The 16,069-nt window shown below is 36.2% G+C and overlaps 1 protein-coding gene across 1 annotated transcript; it reads right to left on the bottom strand.

Annotated features, from left to right (window-relative positions):
• Positions 1 to 559: 559 nt before the first annotated feature.
• On the bottom strand, positions 560 to 13,765 carry LSMEM1 (leucine rich single-pass membrane protein 1). The gene is made up of 3 exons (XM_072650310.1): positions 13,639 to 13,765; positions 6,689 to 6,823; positions 560 to 2,009 (listed from the first exon to the last, which is right to left on the bottom strand). The coding sequence occupies exons 1-3, from the start codon at positions 13,763 to 13,765 to the stop codon at positions 1,879 to 1,881; spliced, it is 393 nt and encodes a 130-aa protein (XP_072506411.1). The 3' UTR covers positions 560 to 1,878.
• Positions 13,766 to 16,069: the final 2,304 nt, after the last annotated feature.

Raw genomic sequence — 16,069 nt, forward strand, 5'->3', positions numbered from 1 at the left:
AGAATCACAGAATGTCTGGTATGTGAGGCCTTTTAGGTCAACCCATACTTGAATAATAACCCGTTCTACAGCTTACCTGCTGTGGTAATCTATTCTTTGACATTGGAATGAATGTCAATTGGAAACTCCAGTGAGCAGGAATCTACTCCCTCAAAAAACAGTCCATTCTATTTTTGGACAGCTCTAATAGGAAATTTTTTTTTGTAACATTAACCCTGATTTACCTTTTTGCAGCTTCTACCCATCAATGCTAGTTTGGCCCTTTTGGTTCAAGTAGGAAAAAAAAATCATTCTTCTATGTGACAACCCTTTGAATACTTGAGGATAGCAGTCATATCCTAAATCCTTAAGTCTGCAATTCCTCATATGGCATGAAATAAAAACTTTTCAACATGAACTCAAGGTCCTTCACCAACAGGTTAGGGTCATCCAAAAAAGTTTTCTTGTGGGAAATTAAATAAACAAGATAAATTTACAATATAAACTTACTGAAGGAGAATAAATTTATTTTTCTCTCTTTTCCACACAGACACAAGTACATATATCATATACACAGGAAACCACTCTGGAAATATCTTTTATTGTTTTATTTAGAGTCAAATGAAGTAAAAAATCATTTACTTAGTGCGTATTGTATGCCAGGCAATGCAGATACAAGGAAAAGCACAAAACAATCCCTGCAGGCTCTCAAGGAGCTCACAGTCTAAGAGAGACAACATAAAAATAACTACGTACAGACAAGCTACATACAGAATAATCTGGAGAAAATCAACAGATTAGCATTAAGAGATCAGCAAGCAAGGCTTCTTGTAAAAGATAGTACTTTAGATGAGTTTTTAAGGAAGTCAGGGAAGCCATGAGGCAGAGAGAGTTCCAGCCATGGGGCTTAGCCATTGAAAATGACTAGAAATGGGTGATGGGATGTCATGTATGAGGAACACAAAGAAGACTGGTGTCAGATAGTAGAATATGTAGAGGGAAAGGTAGAAAAGTAGAGGAGAAAAAAAGGCTGGAAAGGTAGAGAGAATAGCAAAAGTACAATAATCTCTCAGAAGAATTTTTTTTTAAATATTAAAGACATTGCTTCTGCTTATCATTAGAACCAATTATTATAAGAAGTAACTTCTCAAGTCTTTTTAGGAAATACATATAGAGTATTATAAATTTGTGACAGATATATTGTCATGTATGGAAACAAACATTCTTAAAGGATATGTTTAAAATCTATTTAAGAGGTTTTAATGTCATTCATACCAGTATTTTAACATAGAACATAAAACATGTCAGTGTTGGAAAAAACCTTAGAACTCATCTAGTACAACTTTCTCATTTTAGACTTAAGGATAGGCATTGTAGTATAATGGAAAGAGCAAGGACTCTAAGGTGAACGGACTTGAATTAAAATCCTAATCTTTACTACCTGTGTGACCTTGAGCAAGTCATTGAACTTCCCTGGGCTTCCGTTTTCTCTGTAAAATGAGAAGGTTGGAGGTTCCTTCCAACTCTCAGTCTATGATACTATAATCCTATGAAGCTAATGCCCAGAGAGGTTATGTGATGTGCCCACAGTCACACACTGTCACACACTGGCAATGCCAAGAATAGAACCCAAGTCTTCTGACTACAAATCGAGGACTCTCTCCAGAACATGCTCTCATTCACATCATTTAGCCTCACAAAGAATTAACAACTGTTATCACTGAGACTTGAGAAACTCAACTGCCATTTCTAGAATTGTTTCTTATGGAAACAACCAAATGTCACCAACCTAGGCAATATGTTGCCTTCTTATTGTAACCTCTGGAAAAGTTCACCTTGAAGATCCTTTGTAAGTTAAGAGTCTGTGGACTTTTGCCGTTGATGCTACTCATCACTTTTTTAGTTTTCAATAGCATCCAATTGATTGAGACGGTTTAATATCAAGCTGTTTATTTTCTTGAGCTCATCGATATCCTTTCCTTCAGCTGTTAATCTTCTTGATACTTCATCCATTTTGGTTCCAGTTTGAACTTTAAAAAGGAAAATAAATTATATCAATTGGTTTGAATGTGTTCTATCATGATTCTTCAATGCTTAACATTAATCTAGGTACCATACAACTGTACAAGGGCAAGTCTGCCTGTCTGGAAGTGAAACAAACATTCTGTCAAGTGAAGGAGCAGAAGGGAGAACAGAAAAGAAAATTCACCCTTTATCCAAAAGTTTTGGTGATTGATTGGTGCCAATATTGAACACCCTTGGCTGACAAATGTAAACCTTGGTTAGGCCAAAAACATTTTTGAAAACAATAATAATCAATTTATCATCTCATTTGATCCTTACACAATGCTGTGAAGTGAGTTATTATGACCCCATTTTAGAAATGAAGAAATTTGGGTCTAGAATCATGTAGCTAGTAAGTATCTGAGGCAACATTCAAACTCAGGTCTTCCTGACTCTTAAGTCCAGCATTCTATCCATTGTACCACCACTGAAATGGCCAGCAGAATTATTCCCTTCAAAGTTATGATTACAATATCTCATTCTGAAAAGCATCCTTCAAAATGGACTTGATTCTTCATTTTGGAAACTCTATTTGTTGTGATACAACATACTTCCTTCCATAGAGAGGTGATGGAACTTGGGGGTCAGAATGTTGTCTGATATAGTTTCAATTTTTACTGGTTTTGTTTAACTGTTTTTCTTTGTTACAAGGGAAGGGTTGGTAGGATGTATCAGTATATCAAGAAATGACATAAAAACATAAAATTTTAAAAGATTCCATTTTTAGAATTATTTGAACCTAGAGCAGCCAGCCCTGGAACAATAATTCCCTTGAAATACTTTTGAGAGAGGAAGAAAAAATATTTTCAAGTCAATTAAATTCAATAAGTACTTATTTGAACGTCAACTATGTGCCAGGCACCATGCCAAGCACTGGGGATCCAAAGTCAGAAATAAAACAATACCTGACCTCAATAGAGCTACTGGCAATTTAGTAATCTAGAAAATACCACCTTCAGTTGTATTTACAAAAGTTAAAGTTTTCCAGAACTATAGAACAAAATCTATTACTCTATTGGAGCTGCTATTTATATCAGTTTCTTGAAGTTTTTTCCAAAGTCTGCCATTCAAGGACTAATTAAACTGATACGCTGCTACTGTTCTCAGCTGATAAAGTGTCATGGAAACTAAGTTTTCAGACTGGACCTTCCAACCTTGAAATAAGTGGATCATAGAGCAGCTGTTCCTCCTTGATTCTGAACTTATTTTAAATGAATTGTAGCATTCAAGTCACGAGGGAAAGATAGAAGCTGTAGCAGGGCTGCAATGTTGGGCAGAGCTAACCATGTGGTTTGAGGAGGAAGTAGGTGATTCAAGTTATTTCACAGCATCTCCACCAACATTTGTCATTTTATCCTTTGACAGTAACGCTTTTTCTTCTCTGGAGGAACCCAATTTTAAAAAGAGCCTTATTAGCCCAAGACAAGAAAGTCAAATTTTTCTCTCCATTCAAAACTAAGGATTTGTAGCTAGGAGGAACCTTAGAGTCATCTAATCATAAGATCATAGCATCATAGCTCTAGAGATGGAAGGGTCCTAGAAGTTAAGTGGCTTCCCAAAGGTGACATGAATGCCAAATGACATAGCTAGGATTCAAATCCAGGTTCTCTAACTACAAACCAAGCAACAAGAATTTGACATGCTTCACTAATGTAAATGAAAATGACACTAAAAGGAAGGTGACCTCTAATTAATTTTAATGACCAATCTTGGACCCAGAACATGGATAATGAAACACACCTCTTTCCTTTCAGTAAAGAAATGGGGAACTATGGTGTGGGATGTTGTGTACCCCGATGATGTCAACTGGTTTTGCTCAATTGTTTTTCTTTGTGATGGAAGAGATTTCATTTTTTAGGAGAATGTGGAATTATCAGAGAGAGAGAGAGAGAGAGAGAGAGAGAGAGATATTTATATAGTTCCTACTATATGCCAGGTACCGCGCTAAATGCTTCACAAATATTATTTATCTGATGTTCATAACAACTCTGGGAGGCATATGCTATTATAATCCCTATATTATAGATGAGGAAACTGAGGCAAAAAGTTCTTAAGTAACTTGCCTGGGATCACACAGCTAATAAGTGTCTGAAGTTGGACTTGAACTAGATGTTCCTCACTCCAGGTCTAATGATGATGATGATGATGATATATATAGATATAGGCACACACATATATGTGTGTAAACATACACATATGCACAGTATTTACACATATACATATATGTATATACGTTATATGTACAAAACCCATCCCTAAAGGGGACAAAATACATTTTTAATAATTCATTCTCTCTTGTATTCACTTCCTTTCCAAGGCAAACATTGTGAGCAAGTTGAGACATCAAATAAGTAAGGTATGGTCAAATAATTTAACAAGAATTAAATAAACTAAGAAACAAATTTATTCCTGTTTAATGCCAAAATATTAAAATATGCAGGTTTGCCCTTTAGAAGCTAATCCTGACATCCCCACAGCCTTCCCCATATCCTCATTCTCCCTCAAATCCCATAAGAAAAGGGTTTCTATATCAAGTCTTTCACATATTTTTGGTCAATTTCTGGTCTAAAGGCTTCCAGAAACGTTTCCTGTCTCAAGAACTATATTGAAAGTGTGTTTCTCCTTGGTCTCCTCAACTAGAAGTGATCTCCTTCCTCTAAAAGTCTCTCAGACCACTCAGATTGAGCTCTCCTGTGTGCTTAATGATTTTCTAATTTTTGTCCAAAATATTTGTATGAGTCTCATCCCCTTATTAGGTTATAAGCTCCTGAGGGAACAAAGTCATTTTCCAGTCTTTGCACCACTAGCACATAGGACAGTGATCTATAGACAACAGGCACTTAATTTCATTTGATAAAAATTTATTAATGCAAGAAGCACTTTTTAAAGTGCCTATCACTTGCAAGGTACTACACAAGTGGTGGGAACACAAAGGCAGAAATGATAAAGTCAGTCCTCAAGGAGTTAGAATTCTACAGGCAGAGACAAAGAAAGATAAGTAAAGAGGAGATAATTTGAAGGACAGTAGAATAATTAACAATGGAAGAATCAGAAAAGTCTTCCTAGAAGTAAGAAATTTTCAAGAGAAAAGAGCATTCCAGGCATAGAGGAGGGCCTACATAAAGGCAAAGGTGCAGTAGATAGAATTTCAAGTTTGTGGAGCAGAAAACTGGCCAATTTGGTTAGAAAGTGAAGTACTTGAAGGGGGAAGTTGTGAAATGTCTACAAAGATAAGTTGGAATCCACATTAATGAATGTTTGATGAATTGGTGAACTAAAATAAGGTGTTCTTTTTTTTCTATTTTTCTATAGGATCCTTCCATGTTAAATGCAAAAAAAAAAAAAGAAGAAGAAGAATGTCTAAGCAGCTGGAGATCAGTATAAAACCTAATAACCTCTTGCCTATAAACACAGTTTAGGTCATTGATTTTAACTTTACTATCATCATATATAAGAAGAGAGATAGAAAGAGGAAATGTGTACAGGATTCCCTGCACTTTGTAAGCCTTCCTTAAATTTCCTGTCAATTTCATATATGATGATAACAGTGAAAATTATAAAGTTGGTGGCAATGAATGATTTTCTATAGGCATGTGGCCCCAGTGACCACAGAGACAAGCACTTCTCTCTGAAGTAAAATAATATACATAAATAATTTTTCTTTCAGTTTCTTCAAACACTTCTATAGAGAATTCCCAGATGTGCATAACTCCTTCCAAGAAAACAATTCTTCATTGTCACAGTCTTTGTCATCATCATCATCATCACCACCTCCATTTACCTAACATTGTGAGGTTTTTGTAGAGTATCAGATTTGGATTCAAGAAGACCTGAGTTCAAATTCTGCCTCAGTCACTTATTTAGGGGCATGATCCTGGGGAAGTCATTTAACCTCTCCAAGCCTTTGTTTCTTCTTCTGTAAAATGGAGATAATAATACTACCCACCAGACAGGATTGTTTCAAGTATCGAATGAGATGATACATGTAAAGTACTTTGCAAAACTTAAAGCTACACAAATAGTAATGATTTTTATTATCATTGTTAAAAAGAATAAATTTCTTTCTTGGACAGAGTTACATCAGTGGAGGATTTTGAAATAACTACTATATTCCAAATACTGTGCTAAGGTACTGGGTCAATCAATGAACCAACAAGCATTTACTGAAAGTCCAAAAAAAAAAAAGGAAAACCAGCCTCTGCCCCAGACAGCTTGCATTCAAATGGAGGAGATAATATGCGAATATATACAAATTATGTAAATATGTCCACATCTATACATATTATGTAAATATGTCCACATATATACATATATTATACGTATAAATATATATACATATACAAAATTATATATATACACATACATATACAGCATATACAAAGAATGAAAATTTATATTCTCAAGGAATTTACATTCTTTTATTTTATCTTGTTATTTTGTGTTATTTTGTATCTTTCATCCTAGAGAAGCCATAAATGCTTCATAAAACTGAAAGATAAGTCATTCATGCCTACTCTTGCACCCTCTGGAGAAGTGCTACACAAAGGGTTGATAACTAGCTGTGAAACTGACTGAAGGACGCACGTTCTATTAAAGCCTTAAGTAACATTTTAAGTAATGAGGTCCCTGCTAGGTTTTTACTTACTTAGTAAGAAAATCACAAAAGAAACCAGGGTCAAGCTGACGATCAAGGCAATGATCAACCCCACAAAGAATAAGCTTCGGTTTCTGATTCCATTGCCTATGTTAAAAACACCTCCGATGAACTTCTTTTCTTGAGCTAATATAAAACAAATGAAAAAAAGACTTAGTGACTCAAACTTTATTCCACGGTTCCCTATGGAAAGCAGATGGAATGATAATTCAGCACAGTAGTTGTTAGGAAAACTGTGATGAAGTGGAAAGAGTGTTGAATTTAGACCTGAGTTCAAATCTCAGCTCAACTCCCCACTGTCAGTGAAACTTTGGGCACTTCAGTCACTTAACCTTTGGACCTCAACTTCCTTATCTGCAGAATGAGAGAACTGAATAAAATGGCCTCTGAGATTACTTTCTCCTCTAAATCTATGATAATGTGGCAGTGAGGTAATGCAGCGAATAGACCAAGTTTGGAGTGACAAAGACCTGAATCCAAATCCAGCCTCAGACACTTATTAGCTGCATGACCTTGGGTAATTCGCTTACCCTCTGTTTGTCTCAGTTTCCTCATCTGTAAAGTGGGGATAATAATAACACCTGCCTTCTGCGGTTGTCATGAGGATTAAATGAGAAAATAATTATAAAGCACTTAGTACAGTGCCTGGTACATAGTAAGGACTACATAATTGTGAATTACTGTTACTATGATCTTTGAGAAAGTTGATTTGAGTGAGGAGGGACTGTCTTTGGACAGCAAGCATAAATTAGTCAGTTTTTTCCTAGGACTTGTGGACTATAGATAGGACTACAGATCCCCCCCTTCTTTCCTTCATTCTCATCCAAAGAATAAGCAGGATTGGATTTGTTGTCGTTGTTCAGTCAGTCTGACTCTTCATGGCCTCCTTGGCCTCCATACCGGAGTGGTTTGCTGTTTCCTTCTCCAGCTCATTTTACAGATGAGGAAACATGTTAAGTGACTTGCCCTGAGTTACATAGTTAGTGAATGTCAGAGGCCAGATTTAAATTCAGGAAGATGAGTCTTCTTGACTCTAGACAGGTCACTCTATCCACTGTACCACTAGCTGCCCAGGTTTAGGTTACTTCCTTAACTATGGCTAACATTTATATAACTTTTTAATGTTTTCAGAAAGTTTTGTGTATACTTCAAGTCCCAAAAGTCTTAGTGCATTTTAAAGCTATAATAGCCTAAAAGTCCTAGTACAGTTTTAAGCTTTAATAGTCTAAATAGCTTTAATCGAATAAATAAATAAATATTTATATCATTAAATAAACTTAAATAATAATTTAAACTTTAGTAGCACAACTAAAACTTTTGAGAAACATATTATCTCATTTGATCTTTGCAATAACTAGGTAAAATATCTCCATCACTTCTATCTCCATTTTGCAGATGAGGAAATTTTGAATAAGAAAAGTTAAGTGATTTGGCTAGGGTCACACAGCTAATAAACAGCAGGATTCTAATGTAGGGCCTTCTGATTCTGCTGCCTATTTGCCCTTTCCTTTAAAAGGGTCAGATAATTTCCAAGAAGTCAGAGCACTCAGGTGGCAGCCAATTATCGAAGTGGGCCTATTGCTTTATGTAGGATTTATTTTTATGTTGAGCGGTAGAGAAGAAAAGTCAGGTAGAAGAGCTGGTAAATATTCTCTATCCTTTTCCCTGAAATAGGCAAAAGTATAATGGAGACTGAGGCCCAACTATTGCACTGACTATGGGATTTCTTTCTCTGAAAAATTGGGGCCCTAGAATTTTCCCTGAGGAGTTATTTGGAATAATCTTTGGTGCCTGAATCTGGCCCTGAGACATTCCTGGTTCTTAAAGGTGTTTCTAAGCCTGGTGTGCTCTGTGAAAAAAGGTTTGTTAACTGCTTCATTGCTGAGATAAAAATATAACTATGAAAGGTATTAAACTTGCTTTCACAGAACTTTTCCAATGAGGAAATCAGAAACTTGGGGAAGGATAAACTGAACTGTGCAAGTGTTCACTGGAACCCCTTTAACTCTCCTTCATCCATCAAATGTATTTGCTACAGATTGAAGCTAAAGCAGAGATATCGAACTCAAGGCCTATGGGCTACAAACTATAAGCAAAACTCCCACATGCTACCCTAATCAGATTAAAATGTAACTGGGAAATGTTTAACAAAAGAAATAAAAATACAATGCAACATAGGTAATGTTAATTTGTGGTTTTCTAAGTCAATAGTGGCTCAGATTGTTTCCATTTGAGTTTAGCACTAAAGATACCTTTTCATATATACACATGATTATGTATTTATTTTTTAAATCTGAGCAGCACTGGTGGTAAATGTCTAACAGCTGATATTCCAGGAAAAAAATGTATGCACTTCTACATTTCATCTGCACTATTAGCAGTTTCTTTGTCACTCTTCAAAGTGTAGACAATCAACAAAACAATAAATCAAGGCCATATTGGTAGCAAATGCTCATATTGAAAATTTAACAATTGGCTATCTCAATACTTTAGTAAGTTCCAGCATAGCTATGAGTCAAAGCCTCTGTTTTCATAGTTATGGAGAGTCTATAAGGTTACAATCTCTAGGGGTGGGGGACCTGCAGCCTCAAGGCCACATGTGACCTTCTAGGTCCTTGGGTGTGGCCTTTTGATTGAGTCCAAGTTTTACAGAACAGATCTTTTTATTAAGGGGATTTGTTCTGTAAAGTTTGCTTTCAGTCAATGTGAGGACCTTGAGGGCCACATAATGGCCTCAAGGCTGCAAGTTTCCCACCCCTGATGCTAAACTATAACTTTGGTTGAAATAGATCTGAAATAGAACTGAAGTGAATTTTAAAGAGAATCTATTTGAACCGATTATTTTGAGATGGGAAAACTGAGTCTAGAGAGATGAGCTGTTTAGCTAGTATACATAAGTAGCAGAGTCAGGACCATAATTCAAGTGAAAGAAAGGTCCTGTTTTTCTTTCATTCTGAATTTTAAGCTAGATGATGCAGTGGATAAAGCACTGGGCCTGGAGTTAGGAAGAAGACCTGAGTTCAAATCCAATGTCAGACAAGTACTAGCTATGTGACCCTGGGCAAGTCATGTAACCCTGTTTGCCTCAGTTTCCTCATCTGTAAAATGAACTGGAGAAGGAAATGGCAAACAATTCTAGTATGTTTGCCAAGAAAACCCCAAATGGGGTCACAAAGAGTCAGATATGACTGAACAACAACTATGCTGCCGGGACTGATTACGCATTTCTCTCCTTTATACACCCTACACTCCAGCCAACTTGGTCTATTTTTTGTATATAATATTCCATCATTTTGTAAATTATATTCTATCATTCCCTTCTATGTCTTTACAGAGATTGTCCCCCATGCCTGGAATGTTCTCCCTTTGCCTCCTCTACCTCTTAGAATCTCTAGCTTCCTTCAAGGCTCAACGCAAGTACCAGCTCCTTCAAGAAGCTTTATCTGATTTCCCTAGCTGTTAGTCTCCTTACCCAAGCCCCATCTATCACTGTGTATTGCACATGCGTGTATACCCTACATGCATCACATGTGAATATGTTATATACAAATTGCATGTTACTAGCCATATACAACATATTCACATACGAATAAGGTATTGATAGGAAGGTCGGAGGAAAAGGTAGATCACAGAGGGATCTGGGCAAGCTGAGTCAGGCGTAGCCCAATCTACTCTGCACCCCTGCTGACTGTAGAGTACAACCCTTTGATTCATCCACCCATTCATTCATCTTAATAAGTTATACCAAGTTATGCCAAGGCTCTAGTAAATGAAGTAGAAGCTTAGGTCTTTACCTAAGTCATCTACCTCTTTATTAATAAATTTTTCCCCCAAGAAGCTTCTCCAGGGGTGCTGTCTCTAGCTTGCTCAGTAAGCAATTTTCATCATCCAAAACTGGTGTTCCAGGTCTAGATTAATCACAGGCTTGTTTAGCCTGGTCTTGAGAATCCTGTTGTTGAAGATGGGGTTCTGATTCAGGCTCTGGCAGGATCTGGCTACAGCTGAAAGTCACATCCATTTGCTTCATGTATTGCTTCTGTCAGTACGAGGGGCAGAAGGCAAATTTGCCCAAATCCCAGAAATGGTCAGATTTTGTAGCACTAGACAAAAGAACTCTAGTACCTTGAAGTGGGGGATGGGAAGCTATCATTAGTCTGCATACAATATTTTGCAAAGTCTACCCACTCAGGTTACTGGTGTTTAGTCTCCTGGATAAGGAGTGTCAGACTGGAATGGATACCTGGCTATCATTTCAACTACTACCTGGGAGAGGCAAAGTTGGAAAAGCTTGTTGGTCAAGGTCCAAGTCTATTTTATTTGATGTAGCATCCAAGCCCACAAAACGTGGCACTTGTAGCAATTCAGTTGATTGAAAGCCTGATTTTGAAGTTCAGGAATATGTGGGCCATGGAGAGGGCTTTTTAGGACCACAAACAATTCAACCATTGTCTGAGCTCTGGGTGGGAGTGAAGTTTGTTTAATTTTTATCCTAAAACTGTACTCTTTGATACCCTAAGGAAGAGAATGGAGATTTAGGTGGCCTTCTACATAAGAAGTTGGGGTTCAAAATAATCTAATAATAGCTTACCAGGGCTTCAAGTTTTGCAAAATACTTCATACATACGTGTGTGTGTATGTGTGTGTGTGTGTGTGTGTGTGTAATTTGAGCCTCAAAATAACTCTGAGTAGGTGCTTATTGTCTTCATTTTTACATTTTATTGAAATTGAGACTCAGAAGTTAAATGACTTACCTAGGGTGGTGTTGCTAGCAAATATTTAAGGTCTTTTTGAAGTGCCTTCTAATTCAATGTTGCACTTAGAGTTAGGAAGACCTGAATTCAAATCATCCCTCAGACACTACTGCTATGGTCAATTCACTTATCTGCCAGTCTCAGTTTCCTCATCTATTAAATGGGGATGACAATACCTACCTCATAGGGTTGTTGTGGGGGACAAATGAGATGGTGCAAATAAAACATTTTGTAAACCTTGAAGTACTGTGCAAATTAGTAGTAGCAACAGTAATAGTAGTAATTATTTTATTATCCAAGTAAGACTAAAGCAGAGACCATTTCAGGGCAAGCCAAAATTCATCATAAATCCCAAGAGCAAAATGAAAGCAGGGGGCAGAAATAAGTCAACATACAGAATCAGGGAATTTAAATTCAGGTCTTCCTAATGCCGTTCCAGGATTCTAACCACTGCACCATGCCACCTTGGCCCAGGTTCTGCATTGATGGAGGGAGATTTTGTCCCAGGTCGTTCCCCAAATTGATGAAATTGTAGGTCTAGTTTTTTCATTTTTATCATTGCTATTATTATTGTAAGCTTTTTTAGAGCAGAACCAGCCTCGTAGCTTTTATGTCCCCCACTGTACCTAGCATTGTCTTACACATAGTGTTTCATATTTTGTTCATTGATTAAACTTGTGCCAACTCCTCCTTCATTTGCATAGGATAAGTGGGCTTTATGTCTTTGTGGTATATGAAATATTATAAATTTCCCTTAGGTTAAAAAATAAAAAGGAACTGCCATCTATGTTGATTTCCTTTTGGTGGTAATATAATTACTATAATAGTCTTACTGTCAAAGCCGAATAAAAAGAGCTATGGAGCCTAAGATTCAGTTATAGTATGTCTCTTCATGGTCACTGAACCAGACAGTTCATATCAGCCATTTTCTTGATCAATATCAATTTACTATGGCCAAAATGATCTTGCAGTGATCCATATCAGATGGGAAGAGGGCTCAGATGAATGGAGTGGCCATATCCCACTTCTATTCATTTCACAGCTTGTAACCATACCTAGTAATAGTTGACTTAAGGTTCTGAAGAAGTTAGGAGTATGTTTAACAGGAAAGGAAAAGGGAGAAGGGAGAAAGAATACTTTGAATGAGTACAGGATAGGTTACCTGCAAGTACTTGCAGTGTTTTCATGAGAAAGAGTGAATAGACCAGTTCTATTTGGCCTCAGAAGGTAAAACTTAGAGCAATGGATATAACTTATAAAGAGATAAATTTAAGTTTCACATTAGGAAAAAATTTCTTAATTAGAAGTATCCAAAAGTTGAACAGTCTGCATTAGAATACATATTCCTTGTCACCAAAGGCTTCAAGCAAAGACTGGATGACCACTTGTAGTCCATGTTCTGTAAAAGATCCTTTTTCAGGTGTATGTTAGACTACTTGGTCACTAAGGTCCTCTTCTAAGTCTGAGTTTCTAGGATTTTATGGAAAGTACAAAAGATTTTTTAAAAGTACCCCTGAAGGAAGATAGAAATTTAGGGAGAAGTTAATAAATGAGAATGGAAACTTTGAGCTGATGGCCCTAAGTGGCAGAAAAGCAAGAGTTGTGGAGAAATGCTCCTAGAATTGGTGGTGGGAGTAGGGCTGTATTTGTTCCTTCTTGGCATTTGAAAAGCTTTTTAAGAGTAACCTCCCCAGGTGGGCATTGTGGCACACACCTATAATCCCATCTGCTGGTGACACTAAGGCAGATGGATCATTTGAGTGTTGGCATTCAGTATCTATACCAAGTTTGGAACCAATAGGGTAAGTCCCTACTAGCAAGAGGTCAACAGACTATTTAAGGAGGGGTCAATCAGCCCAGGTCAGTAACAGAGCAGGTCAAAGCTCCAATGTTGATTAGTAATGGGTTTGTGACTGTGAGAAGCTGCTACCCTTATGAGCTGGACAGCACAGAGACCCAATCTTTAAAAAAAAAAAAGGAATTAAAAGACTTCCCATGTTACTTTGAGCAATTCTATAATTCTGTCAAGAATTTAGTGAACCAAAGCAAAAAGCATGATCAGTTTTCTGGTGATAAACGATTAATTCCAAATGTTGAAGATGAACCCACATTCTCATACTAACATTTGTTAATTTTAGACACACTATAAAAAAGAAAGCAGCTGCCAGACCTCAGCTGACACACACATACAGATTACATGCTGGGATCCAGCAGGAGAGAGGTTCACTTTGTTTAAGTCATTTAAGGAATCAATAACATAGAGCTTTGTCTCTTCGTGCGTGTCATAGGAGTCAATTTCCAGGGCAGAATGATTCATTGTTCCTGAAAGAAAACAAGGGGTTAAAAATAAATAGCCTAGAAAGGCAAGTTCTACCACAGAGAAATAGAGTATCACTGGAGAGTAAGTCAAGTTGACCATGATTGAGGTGATTGCCAGAGAAAGCATTGCTATAGATAATTATCTAAGTGTACAATATATCAGTAAGCTGTTAGGTTTGCATTTTTTTCTCAATTTCTCAATTTTATCAATTGTACATACTCAAATGTACAAAAAATGTACATTTTTACTACCTTCTTCATTGTTATGGTGAAGAAAATATTTTATAAACCTTAAATCTCTATAAATGGGACATTATTAGTATTACACTAAATTCCCTTTTCATGGCCATGAAAAGTTGCTGACTTTGGATCATTCAGATAAAGCTTTGGAAACAAAGGCTTTAAAAAAACTGACAAAACAGATAAGCTATTAGCACCTTGGGTTCTTTTTTGTTTTTTTTTTTGTTTTGTTTTGTTTTGTTTTGGAGAGAAAGAGTATAACCTAATCACCAAATTTTTTTAATGAGAAGGGGTAATTCATAATTAATGGACTGGAAATAAAGAAAATTATAACTACATTATCCAATTATATGTCAATAAATCTGAAAACAAATTAATGGGTATGTATAAAATTATAAAATAGGCAGATTGACAAAATAAGATAGAGTCTAAATAATCCACTATCAGAAAGAAAAATCTAGCAAGTCATAAATAAGTTCCAAAAAGGGGGAAAACCCCTAATCCAGACAGACTTATAGGGTAGATGCTATAAAACATTTTTTAAACCCTATGCTAAATAAAATGTTTGTAAAAGAGTGAAAAAGGCACCTTACCAAATTCCCTTCCTTCAGAAAAATATAATACCTAAAACAAGGAGAGATAAGTAGAGAAAGGAAATTCTAGTTCACTATCACTAATTAATATTGACACAAAATATTAACTATAATATTAACAAAGAGCTACCGAAATAGAATAAAATTGTTCTCTATCATCATGTTGATTTATGGGATAGGTCAACATTAGGATGACTATACACATAAATGATGGTAATGGCAAAAATCATTTAAAAATCATAATTTCCTTTTCCAAAGCTTTCATTTCATCTCATTGGTATGAGGAAGGAAACTTCTTTTATCAACGTAAGATTATCAATTTTCCTTCAATCTATTTTTTTAGTTTGTTTTTTGTCTGCAAGGCAATTGGGGTTAAGTGACTTGGCCAAGGTCACACAGCTACTAAGTGTCAAGTGTCTGAGGCCAGATTTGAACTGGTCCTCCTGTCTCTAGGACCAGTGGTCTATCTACTGCACCACCTAGCTACCCTTTCAAGCTTGTTATTTGAGATATTGTTTCAACAGACGCAGGAAAAAGCCTTTACCAAAATATGGCATTCATTGATGAGAGTTTTTAAAGCAATAAAAACACAGGGATAAAAGGTACATTTCTTAATATTATAAAAAACCATCTGTCTAAGTCAACAGCAAGTGGTTGTTGTTGTTTTTTTAATAATAGAATCAAGGGAATCTTTCCCAGTAATCTCAAAGACAAAGCAAATATGCCAATGTTTCCAGCATTATTTGAAATAATGTTCTAGTTATGTTAGCTATAGCAATTATAAAAAAAATTGAAGGAATAAGCATAAACAAACTTATCAGTATTTGCATATGATCAAATGTCTTAAAAAATATCCTAGAGAATCAGCCAAAAATTAATACCTCAAGGACTGTGATTTTATTGGTATAGGAATTCTTCCCACTAATGTAACTTACTATTCATCCACAACTTACTACTCAGATAACTTAATTGTCTGAGGTTCTTGGAGATTAAGTGATTTGCCCTTGGTCACATACAGCTTGTGGCAGAAGCAGTATTTTAAGCCAGGTTTTCCTGACTCCATTCTGAGAATTTTATGCTCTATCTCATACCACTTCTCTCAGAAAATAAATTGTTTCAATAACATAGCAAGATGTAAAGTAAATCCATAAAAATCAGTAACTTTTCTGTATATTATTAACAATCCTAGGAAGAAGAGAAAGAGAAATTCTGTTTAAAATAACAACCTAATATATACTAAATGTATGGGAAATGAGAGAGAGAGAGACAGAGAGAGAGCTCAGTAGTAGCTCAGGTTGCTTGTTTTTCTCTCTTTCTGAAGATAGTATGCACCTGGCATGATTTGTAGAAGAGACTTGGTAGAATAAAGACTGCGATCCCCTTACCAGGAAGGAATTACTTCCCTCTGGAGTCATGTTGATCCCTGAGAAGTGTTACAGAGGTAGACCTTCAGATTAAAAGGATATTAT

The sequence above is a fragment of the Notamacropus eugenii genome, chromosome 3, assembly GCF_028372415.1.
Source record: "Notamacropus eugenii isolate mMacEug1 chromosome 3, mMacEug1.pri_v2, whole genome shotgun sequence".
Lineage (NCBI taxonomy): Eukaryota > Metazoa > Chordata > Mammalia > Diprotodontia > Macropodidae > Notamacropus > Notamacropus eugenii.

Excerpts from the sequence above, each read along its gene's own strand:
- LSMEM1 (XM_072650310.1), bottom strand. The coding sequence starts at position 13,765 with ATGAATCATTCTGCCCTGGAAATTGACTCCTATGACACGCACGAAGAG. Across the intron at positions 6,824-13,638 it reads TGGATCCCAGCATGTAATCT|CTCAAGAAAAGAAGTTCATC; the intron begins GTATGTGTGTGT and ends GTTTTATATTAG. Across the intron at positions 2,010-6,688 it reads TTTTGTGATTTTCTTACTAA|TTCAAACTGGAACCAAAATG; the intron begins GTAAGTAAAAAC and ends TCCTTTTTAAAG.